Source organism: Suncus etruscus, chromosome 14 (genome assembly GCF_024139225.1).
Source record: "Suncus etruscus isolate mSunEtr1 chromosome 14, mSunEtr1.pri.cur, whole genome shotgun sequence".
Taxonomy (NCBI): Eukaryota; Metazoa; Chordata; class Mammalia; order Eulipotyphla; family Soricidae; genus Suncus; species Suncus etruscus.
The window spans coordinates 73,133,633-73,160,033 of record NC_064861.1 but is presented as its reverse complement, the minus strand read 5'-3'; the positions used below and the strand labels follow the sequence as shown (position 1 = coordinate 73,160,033).

Below are 26,401 nucleotides of genomic sequence, written 5' to 3'. Positions count from 1 at the left end.
TTTGCAGTGCATGTTTTGCATGTAGTCGACTAGGTTCAATCCCTGGCATCCCATGTGGTGTCCAGAGCCTGCCAGGAGCAATTTCTGAGCACAGAGCCAGGAGTAACCCAGAACGCCGCTGGGTGTGGCCAAAAAGAAAAGAAATTTTTTTTCTATTGTGCCTAAGCTGCTGAGTCAGGTTTTTTAATACTCTAAAAACCTGGGACTTGCAGGCAGGATGAATCAAGTCTTGATTACAGGTGATGAGAGGGGCGGAGCACGGCTGTCTTTTGACAGTGCAGAGCAAGGAATGAGCCCCAGTCGTGGGCCTCGATTCGGGCATCACTCAGCCCTAATATCTGCCCCCTTCTGAATCCAGGCCCAATAGGGCCGATGTTCTCAAGGTTGCTGTGTTTCTGCAAAGCCAGTGGGTGGACTGGTTTGACCAGTGCAGGGTGACACCAGTCATAGCTGTTTTATCAAGCACCTATTATAGGCCCCACGTGCTCTCCGCTCAATTCTGCATGAGTTCCCTTAGCTCTGAGGGAACCGAGAAGGTAGGGAGCAAGCCCAATGGCTTGTGTGCCATTCTGGGCTGCCTCTGAGATATCATGTGACAAACCCCTTTACACCTACCACCACCCTATTCTGCTTTGGGGCCTCCTCAGGGGTGGACACCTGAATGGGGTTGGTGGTGGGAGGGAAAGAAAAGGAAGAGGGGGGGAGCACTCGAGAAAAGGATAGAGAAAAAGGAAGGGAAAGCAAGCTGGAGCTAAAGGACAGCAGTTGGCAGGTAAGCAGGGCTGGAAGCAGAGATGGGTACCAGGAGTGATGCACACTGCGGCTGACATGTGGATTTGGGGATGGGGGGAAGAGTGTAGAGGGGTCTGACTGACCACATGATATCTCAGAGGCAGCCCAGGATGGCACATAGACCCCAGGGCTTAAAGGGCAAGGCAAGGAGCCAGCTAACGCGCTCCTGGGCCTGCTGCAGCCAGCAAGCAGAGAAGGTTTTGCTGCTGTTACCAGCGATGGGGGGGGGGGGGGAAGGGCAGAAAAGAAAAAGGCTCCAGCAGCTTCTCCTGCCGCCCACGCTGCTCCTCCTCCGCCACAGGGAAGGCGGCCGCTGCCGCCGACCACAGCATCTCGGCGGCGGCAGAAAGGGCCACCTCACCTCCAGTGAGGAATGACGCCTCTCGCGGCTGCCACGGTGAGTCACACCGCAGCCCGACCACCTCCACAGCCGCGTCCCGCCCACCAGCACCTCGACAAAGACAAGCAGAGGCCGCACACACCCCGGATCCCCCTCTCTCCCCAGCTATGAAACTGGTCCCCTCCACCATCCCTAAGAGCAGCAGCAGCAGCAACACTAGGGTTAGGGCCAGAGAGGGGCGTGCTTAAAGAAGGGCGTGGTTATGAAAAGGCGTGGTCAGAGAAGGGCGGGGCCTTTGAAGGGTGTGGTCGTGTCGGAAGAGGGCGTGGCCATGGTTGTGTGTTCCGGCGAGGGCGTGGTCATGAGGCGGGGCACAGGTGGGCGTGGTCAGAAAGGCCCGGTCTGGGATGATGCTTACCAAAGAAAGGAAGGATTTGGGGGGGCCCAGAGAAGGGGCGACACTCAAAGAAGAGGGAGGAGTCATGGAGGGGGCCCAACAAACCCACTAGCTGCAGCTCCTTCAAGAGTAGACCAGGGTTTCTCTGCCTCCCCCACTGTTCTCCCTCCCTAGAAAAGTGGCTGTCCCAGGTTAGGAAGCCAGGGCCTGCTCCAGTGCCCCTGAAGGGATGGGGGGAAACTCATCACAGCACCCCCTCCTGAAGGCAGAAGTTTGCACCAATCCTCCCCAGGTGGGGCACTGAGGGTTGAGGTGAGGTTGGGGGAGGACACCTTTCTAGGACCACCCCTATGACCACTCTAGTCTGGCCCAAGATCCAATATCCCTGATCTCTGATGGTGATAAGCAAGAACGGTGACTCCCCCCTGTCCCCACACTGCCTCCCCAGAGAACAGAGAACAGGCCGGGCATGTAGTAAGTGACACACAGGCTCTGCTTTTGTGGTTATTAATAGAAAATGGAAATCCATGTTTTTTTTAAGGGGAACTTCGCTGATTTTTCAAATGCAGACAACTCACTGAAACTGTTTTTTTTTTTTTTTTCCTCTGTATTATTTTTTTTCCTCCAAAACACTGTGTGGGCCAAGGAAAATATATCGTCCAACTGGATTTGGCCCGCGGGCCACTGGCTCTCAGCCTTGCTCAGCATGTTTCCTGCTCCCCTCTCAGGCAGGCCAGGCCCTGGCCCTGGAGCATCACAGCTTACCAACAGGGACTTGAGATCACCCCACTCCGTGTGCCAGCTCTCAAGCCCATGAATCCCTTAATGGGAAATAAATGTTTAAGTCAACCCCCACCGACTCCCACACCAACCACAGTAGAGGGACAGGAACTACTAATTTTTATCCACCACATCCAAGTCATAGGAAAAGGGGAAGGGGGAGTAAAGAAGTCCTTTTTTTTTTCTTAAATAAAACAGAAGAAAGGAAAGAGACCTACAAAGAACAGCTCGAACAGCAAGGTTGTTGATGCGGGCAACAACCATTGCGGGTCAAAGAGGAAAACAGCTCAGCTCAGCTCCCATCCCAGACAGGAAAATTATAGAGCAGCGACCGGACAAGCCCGGCCCTCCCTGTGTCATTCGCGGGCGGAATGCAATTACATACCCTCCCCAATGGCAAACAAGAAGGGAAATGTCAGCGGCGGGCGTCTTAGGAGCCCAAAGGAACTGACCTCGGGCAAGGACGCAGCAGGCAGGGCCAGCAGCAGGCGGCCAGCCGGCATCCCCCGTCCATCCATCCCAAGTACAAACGGGGATGCCAAGGGTGCGCCGGCAGAGAAGGCACAGCCCGGTCACAGCTCCCCTAATCAGGCCTCGGCCATGCAGGGGGACCCAAGGGGACAAAAGAAGGAAAGGAAGTACTGGCCATGCCTGAGGCCCTTCTCACCCACACTCAACTCTGTCCAGACCCTACTTCGCCTAGTAGTATCCCCCTTGCTAGAATCCCCATCACACCAACCCACTCTCTGTCCCAGGTTTTTGCACTTTGCACTGACTAGACCCACTTAGGAATCCATTTGGGGGGAATGCCGTATTCTTTCTGTCTCCTGGCTGCTCACCCCCCATTCACTCCACTATTGTCCTGAAAGAAGGCCATGGTGATTGCTGGTTCATTAGCTTGTTAGCTTGTTGTCAACCCAGCCTCCCCTAAATTCTAAGCTTCCTGGCCAAGCGGAATGTTCTTGAACCAGATGGCCCAAAGCTAGCCCTTGTTCAATGGTGGCAGCATGTACTACTTGCTCCTAGCCAGGAAAAGGGGGCTGTGAGGAATAAATCCTCTGCACTGAGGGTTAGGGAGACCCCAAAAGGGGCCTCCATGAGATTCTCTCTGAAGAGCACAAAGAAAGACCTAGATTTCGGCCAATCTGGGAGCGTGTGTTCGCTCGTGCCTCTAGCCATGATCTCAGGGCATAACTCCTGACCTCATCTTACAGAGGGGGAAACCAAGGCACAGCACTGCCACACACACCCCTTGGATAGCTGAATGGGAAAAGACAGATGATAAAGACAGCCTCTGAGGCTGCAGATACATGCCTGTGTGCACCTACGTGGCCTGTCTATCCTGTGTCTGTCTTCTCAAATGTGTGTGCTCTCAAGTATGCACTAATGTGTGGTCATGTCTGCCTGGTGTGTACGTCCCACATGAACATGTGTTCTATGTGTAAGTCATGTGCCTACCTATGGGCATGCACATCTGCGTACTGCTACACACTTGTATTTCCTGTGTTCTCAGGCATGTAAATGTGTACATGTATGTGTGTGCTACATGTGCTTTCTGAGGATAAGCAGGCACTTCTACAGGCTGTGTGTGCACATACATGCAGTGTCCTCAGGTGTGTACATGTGTCATTATGTAATCTACCTGTCTGTTATGTTAAGCACGTATGTTTGCAAGCTGTTTGCACACATATGCATCCTGTATGTTCTCAGGTAAGCATATATGTTCACATGTGAGTACTCATGTTTTCAGGCTCTGTGGACCAGTGCACATCCTGCATTGTGTTTCCAGATGTGTTAATGTGTAGCATGCAAGCAAATCAGCAAGCTTCACACATGATGCATCCTGTACGTTCTATAAGTGTGCTGTATATGTGTGTGGTGTGTACATAGCCTATGTACATACACATGTGTACTGTGTGTTCCCAGGTTTACATGTGTGCAGTGTGTAAGCAGACAGGTTCACAGACTGCATGCACACAGATGCATCATGTATGTGTTCCCAGAAGTATACATGTAAAGTGTGAGAGCAGGCAGCTCTACAGGCACTGTGTGCATAAGCCTGCATCCCGTGTGTCTGAGCAACTCCAGCCACACACAAATCCTATGCTCCCTTCCCTTCCTTCAAGAAAGGGTTACCCCTGGGCACTAGTCTGAGGCTCAGAATCACAGTACAAAGTGCAGCAGGGAGTCAGGAACTACTTATTGGAAAACAGCAGGTGGAACTGCAACCACTGCTGAATCTCTCTCTCTCTCTCTCTTACAAACACAACACACACACACACACACACACACACACACCCGTCCCAATGGTTCCCTAATCTATGTTGAGGCCCAGAGAGTTGTCGTTTAAGTAGGCTGGGGCTGGGGAAGGTGGCCCTACAACCAGGATCTAGAATTGACTGGGGTCACCGTCAGTTCAGATCCTTCTTATCTGAGCACTTTCTCCAAATACGCAAAAGGGAAGAAAGCCACTTGGAGGTCAAACTACAACATCTGTCCCACAGCCTGGTCTCAGAGAGATCATAACACACAGCACAGGAAACACCCTGGGGCCACAGCCAGTACATGCAAAAGCAGCTCCATCTTTCAATTGCAGACCAACTGGGCCCGCCCTAACATCCCAGAAACACACACACACACACACCACGCCCTAACATCCCAGAAACACACACACACACACACACACACACTCATACTATCCCAAGGAGGGGTGGGGTGAGGCGCTGTAATTATCTAATGCGCTGTATTTAGCAAACAGCTTTCTTTGTGTTTTCAATTCTCTTCAAACTGAAACCATCCAAAAAAACTGTGTCTGATAAATCTGAAGGCTGGAGAGGAAGTGGTTTGTCCTTCCTCCAGCCCAGGGCTTTTGCTAGAGAAAACACGCAGCTCTGGCTGAATGTGCATAACTGAGAAGAACCTTCCAGCAGAGCTTGAGGAACAAAGCTCTTACCTGGAGTTGAGGTCCACCCAGTCTGTGAGTTCCCTTCCCCTGCCCTCATCTACTAGGTCTTCCCAAGACATGGGGAGCTCAAAGAGGCCCTCTGTAACCTTCACACACACCCCATACACCCCAAAGATTTTCAGGGCATTTGATCCAAATAGGCCTGGAAGAACCAAGGAACCAGCTTATTGGTAAAGCACTTGTCTTGCGTGTCTGACCCCTTGGGTTCCAACCCCAGCACTGGCAAAAAAGAAAACAGAAAAGGGGGTGGGGAAGAGCATTGACTTGTAGCTTCTGCAATGGCCCCACCCCCACCCCAACACACAGACATACAGCAGCCAGGGGAAGTGGGTGCTATTATCCCATTTTCCAGGACAGACAACTGTGGCTGCCAGAATGTAAACAGTGCGCTCAATTAATCTCAATTACTTTCCCAGGGCCACATGGCCAGGCCCTGGCGGAGCCTGAACCAGACGTGTCTGACTCCAAAACTCAGAGTCACCTGCCCTGGAAGATGCCTCGGCTGCAGGCCCACTCTGCAGCCGGGCATTTTGGCTTGCCCGGCATCCCCCATCCCTCTGCATCCCGGCTCAACCCAGCTCCCTCTAGCAGCATAGCCAGGTCCCTCCTCTGTCACCGTGGTAACAGGAGCCCAGTGGTGAGAGCTTTTCTCGCTCCCCCTCAAGTAAGAACAAGTGTGTTTGCTTGTTCCATGTTGGGAGCAGCACTGAGGCAGGTCATCCTGATCTGACCGGAGCCCAGAGAACTGACGCCACTCGCCCACCCACTGTGCCCACATGAAACGAAAGCTCAGAGAGGTTAAGCCATTGGCCCAGGCTCAGTGAGCTGCAAGCAGCTGTGCTCAGGGTGGCACTCTGATCACTGGCCCAGGGATTCCCATTGTCCTCCGGCAAGACCTCAGGGGGTCAGCCCCTCAGCTTCCCCACCTCACATGTAGATATGACAAAAAGGAGCAGATTCCTAGAAGGCCCTGAGCAGAATCTCCCCACCCCCCTGCCCCTTTCTGGCCAGAGATAGGCATGTCCCTTCTGGCATGTTGGGCCCCCACACCTGCCCCTGTCCCTATTAATGTGCTCCCAGCCCTACCCTGCAGCCTCCACCTGACAGCAGACCCCCAAAGCTTCCCTACAACTCCTCCCCAGGCTCAGTCACCTCATGCCCTCTGTTCCTGGCCTGTGGCATATGATGCCTCATATTCAGCAGGTGCTACATGAATGTAGACCAAGTCACGAAACCTGGGCCAGCAGGTACTCATGAGTACAGGCTCAGACGCCGTGATGCCCAGGACCAGCAGGTGCTGTACCAGGGTAGACTCAGGACTGTGATTATCGGGACCACTCAGTAACCTTCCTCCTAAGCCAGCCCCACCTGGCAAGCAGGGCAACAAGCTGAAGTCTGGGTCTCAAGGGTGTCATGAATACTCACTTTCTAGCTAGTCTCCAAAACAGGAACTGAGAGGGGCCAAGCCTCTCTCCCCAACCCCAAAGACCTCCCCTTGTGTTTTCAGACTTAGGGAGAGCAAAAAGGTCCCCCTGAGTGGCTGCTCAACACCCAGAGGCCCCACTGGAGCCTCAAATGAGGATGAAAAAGAACAAGGCCTGGAGAGCAACACTAACCGCCTCCTTTCCAAACCTGAACTCTGGGTCTTTTTTTTTTTTTGTTTTGGTTTTTGGGCCACATCCGGTGACGTTCAGGGGTTACTCCTGGCAGGCATGGGGGACCACATGGGTTGCTGGGATTCGAACCATTATTGGTCCTGGGTCGGCCGCTTGCAAGGCAAATGCCCTACCACTGTGCTATCTCTCCAACTCCCCTAATAGCATTTCTGCGGATACAAATCTTCCCCTTCCACAGGCCAGGTCCTGGAGGGAAGAACCATGGGGATGTCATCGTCCCTCTCTCCCCTAATAAGCCAGGTTCTAGGTACATGCGTTGGCACACAAGGCCCAAGCACCCTCCTGACCTCATCAGGCTCCACAGCTGGAGGCCATACAGGGGTGTCCACAGGTTCACCTCACTTCCTGCCTGCCCAGTCTGCCCCATCACCTCACTAGGAGTCACTGGTCCCACCCGCGCCAAGCCGAGGGCAGTGGACATCCGGCTGGCACAGCCCCTGGACCAGGCTGGCGACAGCACCCGCTCTGGCAGGGGGCGGAACAAGGGTTTCTTTCAGGGCTGCTGCTTTGGTTCCCATTCCCAGGCAGGAGAGCATCTGACTTGGCCCCAGAGTCTGAGGGAAGAGATGGTCTGGTATGCTGGGCTGCAACGGCCCCCAAAAAACCCTTCAGGCTTCCCAAAGATCATTGATGGCATGTGGCAGAACTGGGGTTCAGCCCAGTGACCACTCACATCCCAAGAGGGCAAGAACAGGCCCTGGTTCGCTTCACTCTCAATGGATTTTTTTTCTTTTTTTGCTTTTTTTTGGGGGGGTCACACCCGGCAGCGCTCAGGGGCTACTCCTGGATCTGCACTCAGAAATCGCACCTGGCAGGCACAGGAAACCATATGGGATGCCGGGATTTGAACCACCATCCATCCTGGTTTGGCTGCATGCAAAGCAAATTCCCTACCTCTGTGCTTTCTCTCTGGCCCCTCAATGGATTGAAATAAGAAAAAATGAGAGGGGACAAGATAAGATTTTCTTTTATTTTTTGGAGGGGAACAGGGAAGGGCATACCCAGCAGTGCTTACGCCTGGTTCTGAGCTCAGAGATGACCCCAGCTGGTACTTGGGAGATCCTAAGTGGTGCCAGGATGGAATCATGGTCAGAGGCAGGCAAAGCAAGCGTGTTAAATCCTGTCCTCAGGCGCTAAGGTGCACTTTCATGCCATCCCCCACGTTTCTCTAAAATCACCATGTTCTGCTGGGTAAGGGAAGCAAGGAGGCAAGAAGCCTGTATGCAACTCCAGAATCCAGGCTCTTGCCAGGCCCTACACTGCACAGATCTTTAACAGAAGAGTCCTAGAAAGGTGCAAGCAGGCATGTCTCCAGGTCATGACTGAGTCCTCCATACAACTCAGTGACACCTATGAGAACCGATCAGCTCAGTTTTCCTAAGTAAGCCTGACTGGGTCCTGAATCCTCACAGCACCCTCATCTCCACAGCCATCTAGGCTGGGGACAGGGCTAGGGCCATCTGGCAAGCCTAGGGGGGAACAGAACCCTCCAAGCCCTTTGATCACTTGTCCTTTTATTGGAAGGCTAGAGCAGGGCTTAGGCCACACCCAGAGGTGCTCGGGACTTATCCCTCCTGGCAGTGCTCAATGGAGCCTATGTGGTGCCAGGTCAGCACCCTGACCCCCACATCATCTCCCCAACCTCTTCAGCTGACTCTTGCATGGGAGGGGACCAACAAAACAGAACACCCTGAAAAAGTCCTGTAGACACCATCAGGATAAACCAGGAGGCTTAGGGGAAAAAATCATGTGTCATCAGACCAGCAGGTGACTAGAAGCTCTGGCAAGCTGTCCAGTCCCTGGTGACACATGGGGGTGGTTGCCAGGATGCGATGTGGTCACAGGCACAGGTATGAGCAGGTGCCCCAGAACTGGTAGATCCCGTTATCACATCCCGCCTGGCCATTCATTCCCAGCTGGAAACACAACTGACTCAGTGTCCCCCAACGTGTCGTTGAGAGTCGAGTCATGGGAGACACCACGCATGTGTGCTCGCACACACACGTATTCAATAGTCCAGAAATATCATGTCAGCAAGATTCAGGGTCTGAATCTGAACTAAAGATCTGGGGCTGGGGGAGCAACCTTGTTTGCATCTACAAGGCCCTGAATTTGACCCTCAGCACCACAAGAGAAAAAAGGAGATGGAAGCACACCTCTGGGGTGGGGGCATTAGTTAGGGAAGAAAACATGGTGGAGGAGGAAAGTGTCTGCCACAGAGGCAGTGGGAAGAAGTTCTTGGGGAGAGGGGGAAACTGGAGAAAATGGTGGAGGGTAAGGGACACCAGTGAAAGGACTGGTGTTGGGCACCTTGTATGCCTGAAATTTATGAGTATCTTATGAGTACCTTATGAGTATCAAATTATGAGTATCTTTCTAACTTTGTAACTCATGGTGATTCAATTAAAAAAAAAAGATTTTCGAAGACAAAAAAAGACAGTAAATAAACATATAAATAGCTGGACAGCTACACAAACAAAAAGATATAAGACAGGCAGCTAGATGGATCTGAAACGGGCCATGAAAACCTTTCTCCCCTGTTACTGAAATGATGCTTCACAGTGAGGCTCAAAAAGATGCACTTGGTTAAGAGTCCAAGATGCAGAGGGAAACTCAAGTACTGAGGCCCTTTCCCAGGGGTCCAAAGCCAACTCAACCATGAAAGGGGGTCTGGTGCGGAAGGGAAGTCACTGGCTGAAGTCTCCCTGAAGCCCTGATGTCTCCCCATCCTCAGGTCCCTGCCCTTAGATGCTGGTCTGTTCCTGAAGGCTGCCTCTTCCCTTACCCCGTTCCATGCACCAGGCTCTTGAGGAGTTTGGGATCCACCAAGGACCACTGGGATACTATAGGAGACTGACTTTATCCTTGACTACCAGGGACCACCAGTGGTCATACTATCCCCCCCAACTCTCCAGCCCAGAGAAGCTGAGGGGGCCCCAGATGACACTGTGAGCCAGGCAGGGGTCCCCCAACAGGCCACCCTATGCCTTATGGACCCAGGCAGTGTCCCACACGTTTCAGCTGGGTGATACACTCTGCCTTATCACAGGGAACAGGACTGTTCTCCAGCTTCCAATAGTGGAGGGACAGGAGGGGGCCAGCCTTGAAACTCCAGACTGGGGGCAAGTAAACGGCTTTCCCACAGCCAAGACTAAACACGGCCCCAGCAAGGAGAAAAGGTTGCATGATAAAGTCCAGTGCCCGTCCGACAAGCCTCTCTGGCCAGAAACCTTGATCTTTCAGGCACAATGTGACTTTTTTTTTTTTTAAATCATTTACATGTTTATTTCCGGACCAAAGTTCCATTTCTGCTGGCGAATATCACAGGCACCTGGACTGTATCATAAGGTGGAAGGAGCCAATCTCCACAAATGCAGATGCTAAAATGTACGAAGGGTGGGGGAAGGGGAGATCAATGCTAGGGATCAAACACAGGGCCTCACATGTGCAGAGCTACTGTGCGTCACATCCCCAGGCCCCAGACACCAAATGTCATGAGGTAGTCTTGTTGCCCTTCTGCCAAAGGAAGGGTGCCTGAGTGAAATTTTTCCTTTCTTTAAAACAAATTGAGGGACCAGAGTGATAGCACAGCAGAGAGGGCAGGGCATTTGCCTAGCATGCAGCCAACCTGAGTTCAATCACCAACATAGGATCCCCCAAACCTGCCAGAAGTGACTTTTGAGTGCAGAGCCAGAAGTAATCCCTGAGGGCCACCAGATGTGACCAAAACTAAAAAATGAAAAACAGGGGCTGGAGCGATAGCTCAGTGGTAAGGCTTTGCCTTGCACACGGCTGACCCAGGACTGACCCTGGTTCGATCCCTCATATCCCATATGGTCCCCGGAGCCTGCCAGGAATGATTTCTTTTGTTTGTTTGTTTGTTTGTTTGTTTGTTTTGGGCCACACACAGCAGCGCTCAGGGGTTACTCTTGGCTCTACACTCAGAAATCGCTCCTGGCAGGCTCAGGGGATCATATGGAATGCCAGGATTCAAACTACCATCTTTCTGCATGCAAGGCAAATGCCCTACCTGGTACCATGCAATCTCTCCAGCCCCCAGGAGTGATTTCTAAGTACAAACCCAGAAGTAACTTCTTAGTGCTGCCGGGTGTGGCCCAAAAACACCAAAAAAAAAAAAAAAAAAAAAAAAATTAAAAACAGGAAGCGGGTCTTTGGGCCAAATATGGCAGTGCTCAGGGCTTAGTCCTGGCTCTGTGTTCAAAGATTGCTCCTGACAGCTGTGGTCAGAGTATATATGGTGCCAGGGATCCAGTCTGGGTCAATCAGATGTAAGGAAAGCACACTACGCACTGGACCATAGCTCCAATTCCCTGGTAGGATTTTCAACACTTTATTTATTGGGGAGGGGGGTTGGGCCACACCTGGCAGCAATCAGGGGTTATTCCTTGCTCTGCACTCAGAAATCACTCCTGGCAGGCTCAGGAGACTATATGGAATGCCGAAGATCAAACCCAAGTCCATGACAGGTCGGCCATGTGCAAGGGAAATGCTCTACCACTGTGCTATCACTCTGGCCCCAGCTGGTAGAATTTTCAAGAGGCTAGTCTAAGACCCAGAAGACTACAGCTTTGATCAATGGGCGCGTTCCAACCTGCCGACTTTGTAGAGACTGGCTAACAGGCTCACTGGCCATCAAACCCAACAGCAGAATCAGAGGGAGCCCAAGGAAGGAAAAAAAGCTAAAGAGTGCCCCAAAACCAGCAGGACTTCCCCTGGTCCTTCCTCCCCAAGATGGGGACAGAGGCCTCATGAACTGCACATTGCTGTGCCCAAAGATGCCTCTCTCATATACCACACAGACACAGACACACAGACACAGACAGACACACAGACACAGACACACACACAGACACAGACACACACACACACACACACACACACACACACACACACACACACACCATCCACTTCCGCTGGCTGCCAAGCTAACTTCTGGGGTTCCTCTATCCTCCAACCCCAGCTGACTATCCTTTCTGGTTTCATAGGTCAGGCTCAAAAATAAATAAATAAGTAAACAAACAAACCAACAAGCATGGCCCCAGGAACAGAGAAGATGTTTTGCCCAAAGTTGCCATGGGTGAGAGGCAGAACTGAAATTCCAATTCAGTGGAAAACAAAACAAAACAACAAACCAGGTCCACTCCCCAGTACCAACCATTATGTTCCCATATCAAATTTTAGCCCAAGTTATCTGGAACAGCTTCTCCCCTGGTATGGGCAAGGTCCCCACCACCCCAATGCCACCCAGGGTTACCTAAAGAATGCCCTGGGCCCCAGGATCCCTGTGGCATACCAGCCACAGCTGACTAACAGGAGCTGTCTGGGGCCAGGAAGGGCCTATGCGTGCAGTGGTGGATTGGTAATGCCTGCCAGGGGCCAGGCAGAGAGGGCGGTAGCACGTGCGTCAGTTACTTCCCTCCCAGGACCCAAGACCTGCAGGGTCTCTTCCAAGCTGGGGCACCTCTGATTCTAATTATACAGTTGTTGTGTTCTGTGTTTTGGTTTGATTTTTAAGGGGGATGGGGAGAATGAAAAAGGGGAAAACAGAGTAACATTTTCCAACAGCAGCCCAGCTGAGCTGAGCCTGGCCTGGCCTGCAGGCTTGGTGCACGCAGCCCTGCCACATGGGAGGAAGTGGAAAGCGGCCCAGCCGCTGCTGCAAGCCTGGCCAGACGCCCCATAGCACCAGGCAGAGTAGTGAGTGCTGGTCAGTCAGCAACATGGCGCTTCAGGGGGGCTCAGACCACCTTTTTCAGCCTCAGTTTCCTCGCTCGAACAAAGCCAGCACTGGCACCGTGTCCTGTTTGGTCCCTTGGCCCTAGGCCCCCTCTGCATGGCAGATGTTCAGAAGGCAGCCCTCAGCCTCTCTGGCCCTGGAGGACTTCCTGGGGGAAGAGGCTCTGAGGCGAGTCCCAAACCGGCAGTAGCAACAACAGGTGGCAGGCACAGAGCTTGGAGAAAATGGAAGCGGCCACAAAGGGGCCCTGAAAAGCACCCTGCATTCTACCCTGCTGAGTATTTGGAGGGTATCTGGGAGGGGACAACTGTCCTGGGTACAGACATGGCTATTCCCTCCCCCCTGGAGCGCAGGTTGCTGTCACAAAAGTCTGGGGTAGGGGTCCCAGTAGGAAGAGCCCAGGACTGTCTCAGAACACCCTGACCAAATCCACCGAATGCCTGAGGCCACAGAAGCCAGTGGGTGGAGAACCTGTGGCTCAGAGGAGGGGGTTCAGAGCCTGTGGAGGAAGGGTGGGAAGACAACTCTTGGAGAATATGGCCCTCCCAGGTGGGGCCCCACAAACCTCCAGCCCTGAGAGGATCCTGCTCTACAGAAGGCTGGGTGCCCAGTTCTACAGGGACAGCAGCCAGGCTGGGACAGGGTGCTGGATCACAAGAACGGGGAGGATGGGGGGCTTTCCATCTCAGCGGGACACTGAGGTCACAGCAGACTGAAGGCAGAGATTGGAGAGAAAAGAGAGCTGTACCTAGAGGCTGCCATGGACATCCTGGGCCTGTGTCAGGGGCAATATCATTGAGAAAATAAAAATACCTTTCAATTTTGTTTTTAAAATCCTATTTTCTGAGATCCGAATCTTATTTCCCAAGCACAGCTGCTGAAAGCTAAAGGGAAAACCACCAATAACATCCAAATCCTCCAGAGTGTGGCTGGTTTTTTTGATGCTCTTCCTCCACAGAGGTGACATGAGGGGGTATCTTGAGGGAGGCATGGGAATGAAGTACAATCCAGGCCCAAGGTTGAGGCACCTCCCATAGACACATCCCAGGTCCTCCAGACTACCAGAAAAAATGGGGCACAGTCGGGGGGTGCTGTTCTATATAGTCCTACCCTGCTGTGATGCCTGCAGGGCTCCTCAAGTGGCCTTATTCAACTCTGTCCTGACCTGGGGATCCCAGGGAAAGTGAGCCTGTCTTCAGGAAGTTTCTGTTGGAAGATGGACTACATACAGATGTCGGTCTCAGCCTATGAGGGTGAAGTGCCCCTTCTGGCACCCCAGCGGCCAGGTGGGGACTGAGGTGCCTCAAGGACCTTTACCAACCCTTTGGGGAACTAACACCCACCCCCAAACCTTCCCAAAGACTTCCAGACTTCTCCAGAAGCTACTCTGCTGCAGATGTGATGCAACCAGTTTCTAAACACAGAACAGGAACACCAGGGCAGTGAGGGGGAAAGCAGAGGCCCCCAGGACAACCCGCCCCTCTGCTTTATACACTACCCCCCCCAAAATAAAAATAAGGTGAAAGATTAAAAAAAAGTTTTGTGTACACACACACACACACACACACACACACACACACACACACACACACACACACGCTTTAGTGCTAACTTTGGAGCCACACTGACAGCCTTGGGAGTTATTCCCAGGGAATCGTCCCTGACAGAGTTCAGCGGTACCAGAACAGACCCAGCCTCTGGCTTGTGTAGCGTCTCCAACCCCAGGAACCAGGCCATCTCCCAGTGCCCAGCGTTCACTTCATGCTTCCCTACTGGCTTCCATCAGCTGAGTCATGAGAGGTCCAACAAGGCTGCCCAAGAGGAATTAAAGTCCTAAGGGGACTTCCCTCCCAGATGCCCCACACAGAGATCTGGGCCCCTCCAGCACCCACACCGCCAAGTTCTGTAGAAGTCACGCACCCTGCCCTTTACTGTGATTAGTAGTTACTGTTACTACTGGTCAGCCAGCAGCCCCCAGTCAGGTACACAACACTGACTTTACAGGGAGCTTCAATGTGGGGGATTGTGGGGACAGAGTGGTGGCGCACGTGGGGCATTTTGCCTTGCACACGCTAACGTAGGACAGAGAGTAGTTGGATCCCCCCACCCCGAGTTCCATACAGTCCCCCAAGCCAGGAGCGATTTCTGAGCAAATAGCCAGGAGTAACCCCTGAGCGTCACCGGATGAAGCCCAAAAAGCAAAAACAAAAAAAAAAATGTGGGGGATTGTGTTTGCTGCTGTGGGAACCAGCAGTGAAGACTGGGGTATTCGATGTGGACATAAAGGGGCCTTCACCCCGCCCAAGCAAAAAGTCTCAGGAGAGTCCCCACCTCAGGATGAGGCCAGGAAACACAAGAGTCAAAATGTTCCTGGGGGCGGTTTCTGGGAGGAGGGATTTGGAGACCTATCTTCCTCCTCATGAGTCCCTCCCTAGTCCTGGGGTAGTCTGTAAAGGAGATGGTGGAGGGCACAGGCTGAGGGTAGGGCAGGGAGCAAGGCCCCCAAGGCCACCGGGAGGAGCAGATGGAAGCAAAACCTCCAACCAGCCCTTCCAGACCCACCCGCTGGGACCCGGGTTCCAATCCTTCTCTAAGCAGCCTCACAGCATCAGACCCAAGAATTCCATCCTGAGCCATGGGAGGGCGGGGTGGTGAGGGAGGACGACCCTGCATGAGCTTCAGTTGCCCAATCAGTCAAGGGCACCCATAAAGACTGGTGTGAGATTTGGGGGCAACAAATGAGCATGGAAGCCATTTGATGGGCCTGAGCTGCACCCCCCCCCCCACACACACACACACAGTCACACACACATACACACACCGGGTCTGGCCCAGCTGCTGGCGGGCCTCGCCTCGGCCTGCTGGGATGATTCAAGAGCTTTCGTTTTTTCCCACCCCCAAAAGCCAAGCAAGCCCCAGTCACGGGGTCGTGAAACATGAACCCAGCGGAGCAACAGTCCCGACGTCAACAAGCCATTGTTCCCCTTTCCTACTGCGGGGAGCCCTGCCCCCACTGCCCTGGGGCAGAGGCCCGGCTGCACACACAAAGCAACACTCCACCCTCCCTCCGAGTCTGCGGGTGCCCAGCGGCCAGGGGTGCCACCTTCCCAGGAGCACCCGGGCTAGGCAGGGCCTGCCACCAGTCCTGCAAGAAGAGGATTTCAGGCGAGGGAATCCCAGGCCAGGTAGCCCCAACTTCAGTAGAGCTGGGCCCCCTCCCGGCTGCAGGCACACACCTCCAGGCCTGGTTCTGAGCTGAGGTTAGAGACAGGCCAGGCACCGGGTGGGGTGGGCCCATCCAGCCCTGTGCAAACTGAAGAGAGGCTCTGCGCTCCTGGGCAGGGCCTGAATCTCACTAGCGTAGCCTATTCAACCAAGCAGTGGCAGCTTCACCCATCCCTCTGTTGAAGGCCCTGCCTGACTATCCCCAATAGGACAAGGTGGGCACTCAGCGAGCAGCCAACTGTGGCTCAGATGACTTGGACACCTGCCCCCAAGAAGCTTCCATTTCAGGGCAGCCCGCCTGCCTGAACAACTATGAGGTAACCTCCAGCTCAAATGGAGTCTGGGGAATCTAGCAACCTGGGGGCCCAGCTCCAGGGAGTGAGTCTGCCCCATCTTGACTTCCTGGGGTGCTGCCACTTGCCACTCTGGCCCAACTCACCTGCCCAACCACTCTCTTTTCACCCACTGTCCCCCAGTTTCATTCCAGATGTGTCTCTTCTAAGTCTTTCTTCCTCCCTACAAAAGACAGGGGCATCAAGGCTGTACTGTATCCCAACTTAGCTGAGGGCCCTTTGACAGCAAAGAGTAGGTTTGGCTTTGCCAACACAATCCCTTAGAGCACTCACCTTGCAAGGAGCTACCTGGGAGCACTCACTTTAAGAGCAAAATTTCGGGGAGGAAGGTGGCCAGAGATATAGCACAGCGGTAGAGCATTTGCCTTGGAAGCAGCCAACCCAGAACAGACAGTGATTCAATTCCTGGTTTCCCATATAGTCCCCCAAGCCTGCCAGGAACAACTTCTGAGTGCAGAGCCAGGAGTAACCCCTGAACACCACTGGGCTGGGTGTAACCCAAAAACAAACAAACAAACAAAAAAAAAAAAGAGCACAGTACCTGGGAGTGCTCACTCTATGAGCACTAAACATAGTATCTGGAGCACTAACTCTATAATGACAATACCTGGGAGTACTCACTCTGCAAGCACAGTACCTGGAAGCACTCACTCTGTAAACACAGCACCCACAAGCACTCACTGTTCAAGCATAGAATCTAGGAGGACTCTCTTTGCAAGTGAGGCATCTAGGAATGTGCACAGTACAAGCCCTGTCCCTAACCAAGGGCCTCATTGCCTCAGAGCAGTGACTAAGAACACTTGCTCTGCAAAGGTCCGAACCTCAGGAACCCCCTTCACATATCTTCACATATCTGTATGGTCCCCTGAGCCTGCCAGGGGTGATTTCTGAGCGCAGAGCCAGGAGAAACCCCTGAGCGCTGCTGGGTGTGACCCAAAAACCAAAGAGAGAGAGAGAGAGAGAGAGAGAGAGAGAGAGAGAGAGAGAGAGAGAGAGATGAAGTGTCCACCCTCCAGAAGTACCAAGAACCTCCAATAACCCAGGACAGGGTCATACAGGTCTTGCCTGTATAAGCTCAGGACAGGGTCATACAGGTCTTGCCTCTCCATGGCTTCCAGGCTGAGTCCTCACAGAAAAATACCCAACCACTCACCAGGCCACTGCTCCTCTCCAAACTATGCTCCAGGGGGTCCTGGTGTGGGGTTGTGGAAAGCCCTAATAGCAGGGGCTAATCTAGGGCCAGAGGGCCAAGAGCAGCATAGTTTGGGCCAAGAGCACACAGTTGAGGAGGCCTCTGAGACCCACCATGGCCAGAGTCCACCATCAGTTTCGTGGTGGAGGGGCAAGGAGCCAGAAGGGGAAGTGGGGAGGCAGGACAGGAGAGGAGCTCTCCAGACCTTGTACATAAGTTCTAGAGCTTTGAGGAGTCCAAGGGACCTAGAGACTGACCCAAACATTCCACACTATCTCTCCTCTCCTTGGGATCCCACCTCAGCTGGGCTCCACCACCTGCCCTAGGAAGCCTCCTTCACCCTGTCCCAAGTCCTATGAGCCCCATACGCCCCTCTCTGGGGCTCCAGACCCTACTGAGCACAAGCTTCCTCGACCTGCCCTGTGTGGGAGTCTCCCTCACCCCCCTTTTTTTGTTTGTTTGTTTGTTTGTTTTAGTGTCACACCTGACGATGCTCAGAGATTACTCCTGGCTCTAAACTAAAAAAATCACTCCTGGCAGACTCAGGAGACCATAGGGATGCCGGAGATTGAACCTAAGTCAACACTGTGCAAAGAGGGGCTGGAGCGATGGTACAGTGGTAGGGCATTTGCCTTGCATGCATAAGGACGTTGGTTTGAATCCTGGCATCCCATATGATCCCCTTAGCCTGCCGGGGGCAATTTCTGAGCATAGAGCCAGGAGTAGCCCCTGAGCGCTGCCAGGTGTGACCCCAAAACCAAAAAATAAAAAAAAAAAAAAAACTGTGCAAAGCAAATGCCCTCCCAGCTGTGGAATTGCTCTCTGTCATGTCTGAGCAGCTGGGAGCAAGGAAAGCCAGGAAGCTCAGGAGGCACTGGGTGGCAGATATTGCTAGCTCAAATCCCCACCCTGTCATGGTCTTTGGGCAATAAACCACTCGCCATTACCCCCAATCACACATACATACGTGTAATTCTAATGACTTCTAAGTTCAAAATTCTAGAACCAGATAACACAAAGGATATAACTAGAAAACCTGTGTACAAGTCTACAGGCTAAATCACACACACACACACACACACACACACACACACAGCCCAAAGATGCCAGAGCAGAAACTCCACAGCCCCTGCATCAGCTCCCAGGAGTGTGGGGGGCTTGGGAATATTTTCTAATGGCTTTTGTTTTTATTTTTGTTTTTTGGGTCACACCCGGCATCGCTCAGGGGTTACTCCTGGCTCTATGCTCAGAAATCGCTTTTGGCAGGCTCGGGGGACCATATTGAATGCTGAAGTTAAAACCACTGTCCTTCTGCATGCAAGGCAAACACCCTACCTCCATGCTATCTCTCCAGCCCTGAGCTAATGGCTTTGAGGGAGCATTTTCTAGATGCTAGCCTTCTTGGGGGATCAGCATCTAGACTCTGCACCTGCCACCCTCTTCCCTGATCCATGGGTACAGAGCAGGAATCCTGGCCCCACCTAGAGGGTTTCTACTTCTCCTGGGATTCCAGCTGACACAACTGAGGATCACACCCCAGCATACCCCAGCAATCAGGGCTCCAGAGCCAGGGATGCATTTCTGCAAAGAGCCACAAGGCTGGTCTGATTTGGTGAAGGGTCACCCCCTCATCCCCACCCCTGACACCCATGCTCAAATCACATCCCCAGAACCCCGGATGTCACAGAGAAGAATGGTGGGCAAGTGACTCGTTAAAGGCCACCTATCGGGAACAGGATAGATAGCACTTCAAGAAGAGTGTTTGCCTGGCAGGTAGCCAACCCAAGTTTAATCCCTGCATCCCATAGATTCCCCTGAGCACCTCCAGGAGTGATTCCTGAACACAAAGCCAGGAGTAATCCCTGGTGTGGCCCCAAAACAAAACAAGACCAAAAAATGTCCCAGAGCTAAGAAGCTGCTAGGAACCACCTGGAGGCAGAATGGAAAAGATAGTCTGATGGCCAAACCCATAGCCCATCACAACTACCCTGACACTACCCTGACATGAAACTCTTGCTTTGATTGTAGATTGTTCTGGAAACAGAACATGAGGACGAAGGGGGCCTCTGTAATCCCCTTTGCCCCACTGCCTAGGATTCTGGGTATAAGGATGCTCCCTTTTAAAGATGCATCCCTGGGCCCGGAGAAATAGCACAGTGGCGTTTGCCTTGCAAGCAACTGATCCAGGACCAAAGGTGGTTGGTTCAAATCCCGGTGTCCCATATGGTCCCCCGTGCCTGCCAGGAGCTATTTCTGAGCAGACAGCCAGGAGTAACCCCTGAGCACCGCCGGGTGTGACCCAAAAACCAAAAAAAAAAAAAAAAAAAAAAGATGCATCCCTGGGGCCGGGAAGGTGGCGCTAGAGGTAAGGTGTCTGCCTTGCAAGCGCTAAGCGTAGGACGGACCGCAGTTCGATCCCCCGGTGTCCCATATGATTCCCCCAAGCCAGGGGCGATTTCTGAGCGCATAGCCAGGAGTAACCCCTGAGCGTCAAATGGGTGTGGCCCAAACCCCCCCCCCCAAAAAAAAAAAAGATGCATCCCTGGGGCCAGAGAGGTAGCATAGTGGTAGGGTGTTTGCCTTGAAAGCCAATCCAGGATGAACAATGGTTCAGAATCCAGCATCCCATATGGTCCCCCAAGCCTGCCAGGAGCAATTTCTGAACACAGAGCTAGGAGTAACACGTGAGTGCTGCCAGGTGTGATCCATAAACAAAAATAAAAATAAAATATAATAAAATAAAGGTGCATCCCTCCCTTTGCTCTGCTGCAAGTCTGGGGTGGTGAGCCAGCTGCTGGGAAGAGACTTGGCTTCCTCTTCGGCCTCAGGGCAGGGCGCCCCTCTCTTCCATCCTGGGGAAGCAGGAAGTCAGAGACAAACTGCTGTTCTCTGCAGGGGCAGGAAACAGACTCTGGGCCTGGGGGACCCTCCTTTGGCCTGGGAGGGTCTGGGGGCAGAGGGCAGTCTGACTCCTGAGCTCAGCACTTAGTGGGGCACCTGCTGCAGGAACCCAGGCTGTACCACCTCCCCCACCTGGGGAGGGGCCATCTATTTTCTTTGCAAAGTACTCTGGGACTAAACAGTTGAAAACCCACCCAAAGTCAGCAGAACACAGGGTCTAAAGAGAAACAATTTAAGGCAGTGGGGAGAGAGCATAAGGTTGGGGTGCACAACTCAACTCTGCAATCCCCAGCACCACCGAGCACCTCAGGACCTAAGCAGCACTTGGCCCTCCACAGTCTCTCTAGATCAGGGGTCTCAAACTCAATTCACCTGGGGGCCGCAGGAGGCAAAGTAGGAGTGATCCTTGAATGCAAAGTCAGTAGTAAACCTTAACATTGGGGGGTGTGACCCAAACAACTAAAACAAAACACCCAGGAGTAGCTTTGAGGCCCAGCGGAGCTCCCCTCAGGAGGCTTCCCCTAAAAAAGAAAAATGACAATCACTCCCCAAAAGAAACAACACTGAATAAAACTGGAAGTAGCCTATGAACTCAAATGGGACCAATCTACACGGCCCAGTGATGGGAAAAGTTGACCCATGTGAACATCACTGGGAACATATCTGGGCTAGGGGAAAGCACACTCGGGCCACAGACACACGGGGCAATGTGTCAACTTTGCAACTCAGGGGGCAACCCCAGGACACGAACACGGAGCCTTTGTGCAAGGAGGTGTGGCTCTGTGGACATGCCCAGGTGCTCAGCCAGGATTCAGAACAACAGGGGGTAGGTACAGGGCCAGCTAGAACTGGAGCACAGCATGAAGAGATGCCTCACCTTTCTTCCTAGTCTATGTATGCTGTGTGAGTGCACAGGTTTCCAGTGCACATCACTGTTGCAATTAGAAACATACGTGCGTTTGTGTGTACCTTTGTGTGTGTCTAGAGAAACAGACTGTTGCCCGCTGAGGAATTATTTTTCTTACCTGCTTTCAATAATTCCTCGGCCATTCTTCAGACCACATCTCAATACTCTATTGCCCCAAATGCAGGCTCATTATGGAGGGTTTTTTTCCCCTCTGGAGACTTCCCAGTCTTAAACAGTAACAACAGGGATAGATCCCTGAGAAATGCTCAACACACACACAGGAAAACGCCTGTATTCATACCCCAACTCTATGCTGGTCACTTAACTAGGCACCACCCGAACACTCCCCCTCCTCCATATGCAGCAGGGTGACCCCATTCCATGGAGAAACAAACAGCCAGGGATAGATTTTCCATCAAGGTATGGTCATAGCTTCACTGTGAGGAAGATGGGGCGCCCAGTCCAGGCCCAGAGGCACAGACGAATTAGTTGTACCCCCACAGTGAGAACTACTGGCTGCCCTATAGAAATCCACTAACTCTCTAGGGCCCGGAGAGATAGCACAGCGGTGTTTGCCTTGCAAGCAGCCGATCCAGGACCAAAGGTGGTTGGTTCGAACCCCAGTGTCCCATATGGTCCCCCGTGCCTGCCAGGAGCTATTTCTGAGCAGACAGCCAGGAGTAACCCCTGAGCACCGCTGGGTCTGACCCAAAAAAAAAAAAAGAAATCCACTAACTCTCACTCAAAGGTATAACCCTATCATCTTATCTGCCCAAATCCCAACAGGGCACCCATCCGCTCCATGAGGGGCCCTGCTGGCTACTAGACATGAGACACCCTCTGGCTTCCATACCAGGGTCTCCCTCAGGCTTGTTAGAGACAGAGCATAGAATATGCCCTCCCTCTCCTTCCCACTGCCAGCTTTGTCGGTGGATATTATCACTGGCTGAGAGTCAAAAGTCACCATGAACATACCCTCTGTGGGCTGGGGGGGGGAAGGTCTTCAAGCGCCCCAGCTCCAAGGAGGCAGAATTGAAACTCTTCCACTGGCACAATGGGACCTAGCCAGTAAGAGCATCTCAGAGGGCAGCAGGTGAGGGAAATGCCCCACTGAAGCACTTCAGACTGAGTGAGGCTCCCAGAAAACTTGGGTGTCTCTTCCGCTCTGCCCCCTCCTCACCCCAGCCCACCCCTGCCTCCAGTCTGACAACTTATCTGGGAAACACATTTGATAGACTCTGAAGCCTTCTTGTGACAAATGTCACTGGAAGCAGAGCAGCTCCCATGTTTGCCAACTGCCACGGAAAACATCAAACACACGGAAGACGGGAAGGAAGGCGCTTGGCCGTGCCGCCTGGGGCACAGAGGAGATAACACACACACACACACACACACACACACACACACACACACGGGTCTGCAACCCCATTCTGGGGTGGGACGCCTGTCCCACCACACCACACAAGCCCCTCACCCCCGCCATCGTCAGCACTTCCAACACCTCGGGCCAAATTCCAAAGAAGGCTGCCCCTACCACAAGCCCAAGAGAGCACCAAACCAGAGACAAAACCCCCCCAAAAAGGTGGCTTCTTTCCTCCCGGTGACAGAGAGCCCAGCTACATTTCAAGCAGCCAAGTGGGGCGAACTGATAAATTTGGACCCAAGAACCCAGAAGGTACCTGTCACCTGCACAAGCCTGTCCCCGTCAATGAATAAAAAAAAAAACAAACACAAAAAACGACAGGGCCGGCAGCCACCCTTCGAGGACATGAAAAGGTGGCTGCGATCTGCAGCGGAAGAGGACAAAGCCTGCAGGCAAAGCCCACTGCCAGGGGACACACATGTCCAGCAGGTGATCGGATTCAACCCAGACACCAGGACAGCGACATGGATTCCAGCTTCTAAATGGCTGGGGACAGCCTGAGGGTGGATAGCAGGAGACAGGAAGCCTGGGTGCACAACAGTGGGGGAGGTCCAGGGTCAGGGCCCCGACAGAGCAGGTGGCAAGAAGGTGTGGTCATATGTGTCCTCTTCCCAGCCCCAGCACTGAGAGGGGGGCCCCAGTTTGCCAGGTTGCCAGGTTGCCAGCTTGGTGTTCACGTCTTTGTTTCTACGTGTTCGGGCCGTGCTGTCGTGGCCACGTCAGGCACTGCCGGCTGCGTAAGGACTTAATCAGTAACCGGCCAGAGAACAGTCCAGGGGCAAGCTCCAACCTGACCCAAACAAGACAAAGTTTCCTGTGGGAAGGGTGGGGGCGCACATGGCTGCAGAGCCCATCTCCCCAGTAGGACCACCCAGGCGAGGCAGCAAGGGGGTGTACCTGGATGGAGCCACAAGGAAGTCCTGGACACATGGACCCGAGTCGTGCTCCTGAAGGAAACACAACCAGATTCTTCCCAGGCAGTCCTGAGCTGGGCTGTGCCTGAGCACTGGCTGAGGGTACAGAGAGATGCCCCACATTTCCCGACAGGCCCGAGGCCCGTGGGAGACCTACCAGGCAACAGACTGGGCAGGTGGAGGCTGGGCCGGGACCACGTCCATCCACCTATCTCAGGGCGGCCAGGCACGGCAGACACATTACATAATGCCCAGCCGCACGGAAACCCCGGGGCTTCTGCCTCCCCAAGGCTGGACACCAACCAGGTGCTGCACTCTGGGACCAGGTCCTGGGTGGCTGTCCCAGCCCCACCTGTGCCCTAGAGGCCACCTCCAGGCCAGGCCTGCCCTCAGCAGTCCCTGCCAGGCTCAGAGCAGAGCTGTCACCTCAAAATCACCCCCAAAAGCCCCCTCAGCAAGATCTAAGGACATAGACTGGGCTGGCCCTGGACCATGACAACAGGCACTCTAAGGTGTTCTGGTGGCCCACTCTTCAGGGCTGGGGGTTCCTCTTGCCAGAGATCCCTAAGATTGCATCCTGCTGGGAGGTGGGTTCAGTGGGCACGGCCTCTCTGCAGAGGCCCAGTCACAAAGGTGTCCCCCAATACAGCCGCCCAAAGGCCTCTGCTAAGGGAAGCAGCCGACAACATCACGCTCTTCCCTTTCTCTCTCTGCACCACTTGAGCAATGGGGGGAAGTGAGGGGCCCCACCCCCAAAGCAAGCTTCCCCTCACACCTCTGTTACTTGCTGCCTTCCCCCTCAGGTCAGTCTGAGCCACTCAACCATTTTCAACCCCCCCTCTAAGCTCCCTCATCTGTGAAGAGTCCGAGAACCAGATGACAGAGAAGGCCAACAAGCCCAGGGACTTCGTGGGATCTGGGTAATTGGGGAGCTCTGGACAGCCCCCCACCAGAGGAAGAGCTAAGGCCTTAGGCCGAGGCCCAGGCGGTGGAACATGCAGCAGCCTGAAGTCGGGCCCGGCCCCCTGCGAGTCCGGGTGGGGGAGCCGTGTGCAGACACTGCACCAACATGCCCAAAGCAGAGAAAATAAGGGTGCTGCTGGGCCCCAGATTCGCAAATCGAACCCTCACCCTGGGCACAGGGGCCCATGCTCTGTGGAGGGGGGCACCCAAGCCCGGGGTTGGGCTTTGCCAACTCTTCCCCTTCCCCATTCCCCGAGCGTGTGTCACAGCCTGGGACCTACTGCCAAGGGAACATGGGCGCCGGGCAATGTCCGCACACGCCACGCCACGGCTGTGACACACACGAGCGAGCGCGACACCCTCTCCCAGGCAGGCCACCCCGGCTCAGGTGTGGAAAAGCAGGCGCGTGCACGCACAGGCACGCACACACACACATCAGACACAACCCACACCAAAGCACACACCACCCGCATGTCACATGAACCACACACCACACACACACCTATCCAACACACACATCTCACGCATGAACCACACCACCCACGGCCCTACACATCAGCAGACACAATAGACACACTACAAACACACACCATCCCACAACCATACACACACACAAGCCAACACACATCCCTCGCACACCAGGCACAACATCCACTCACGGTTCACTCACTCTCCTGCACTCACACTCGCATCACATCACTCACACCTCCTGGGCGGGCGGGCGGGTGCACAGTAAACAAGCCGGGTGGGGTGCGCGCTGGGGGAGCCCCGAATGCCCACCGGCACCCTGCGTCCGTCCGTCCGTCGCAGGCTCGGGGCGCCCTTGTTTCTAAACAAAAAGCTTCCTGTGGGGGCGCCCGGCTCGCGGCCCGGGCAGAGACAAGACGCCCGGGGGGTCCTGGAAGCCAGGCCCAGCGCCCGGGACGAGGCTCGCAGAGCAGAGGCCGGGCAGGCGGGCGATCGCGGGGATCGCGGATCGAGGGGATCGGTGGGGGCGATCGGGGGTCCAGGCTCCGACGGACTCACCGTGGCGGAGGCCAGGCTGCTGTCGGCCAGCGTGAGGTGGTGCGGCTCCCAGCGCCGGAGGAACTTGGAGGTGAGGATCTTGCTGAGGAAGGTGCGCGGGTGGCGGATGACACAGACCTGGATGTCGCCCTCCTGCAGCAGCTTGTAGCGCATGCCGTTGCACAGCAGCAGCGCCCGGCGGCACGGCCCGGCGCCCATCTTCGCGCTGGGGGCGTCGGGGCCCGGCGCGTCGCCCGCCAGCAGCGGCTTGGTCTCGTCCAGCTGCCGCGGGTCGCCGCCGCCCAAGGAGCCGCCCAAGGAGCCGCCGCCCGGGCCGCCGCCGCCGCCGCTCAGCTCCATGGCCGGGGCGGGCAGCCGCAGGCAGTCGGGGGAGCCCCCCGGCCGGGCGGCCCAAGCCCCCCCACCCCCCGGGCAGGCGGGGGGCGGGCGCGGGCCCGGGGCCGGCGCGGGCGGGCGCGGGTGCGGGTGCGGGGCGGCGCGGGGCGCGGGGCTGGGCGGCCTCGTCCTAGCGGCGGCGCGACATGCCGGCGGCGGCGGCGGCGGCGGGTGCGTGTGTCGGGGCCCCGCCGCCCGCTCGCTCGCGGGTCCGCGGGTGCGTGGGCGGGTGGGTGCAAGGCGCGGCGAGCGTGGGAGACGATGCGAGGCGAGGCGAGGCGAGGCGAGGCGAGGCGAGGCGATGAGAGGCGCTGCGATGCCAGGCGAGCGTGTGTGTGTGTCTGTGTCTGTGTGCGTGTGTGCGCGCGTGTGTGTGTGTGTGTGTGTGTGCGCGCGCGAGTGCGAGTGCGAGCG

At 54.6% G+C, this 26,401-nt stretch overlaps 2 protein-coding genes across 2 annotated transcripts in view; one reads left to right on the top strand and one right to left on the bottom strand.

The window, feature by feature from the left end:
• The window catches only part of CMIP (c-Maf inducing protein), a 139,928-nt gene extending 114,061 nt beyond the window's left edge, over nt 1-25,867 (bottom strand). Inside the window, exon 1 of the mRNA XM_049786272.1 lies at nt 25,613-25,867. Within this exon, the coding sequence (XP_049642229.1) occupies nt 25,613-25,810 (198 nt within the window). The 5' untranslated portion in view covers nt 25,811-25,867. The remainder of the gene's footprint in view (nt 1-25,612) is intronic.
• Nucleotides 1-26,401, top strand: part of GCSH (glycine cleavage system protein H) — a 729,662-nt gene that overhangs the window by 535,213 nt on the left and 168,048 nt on the right. The gene's annotated exons all lie outside the window — the stretch shown is intronic.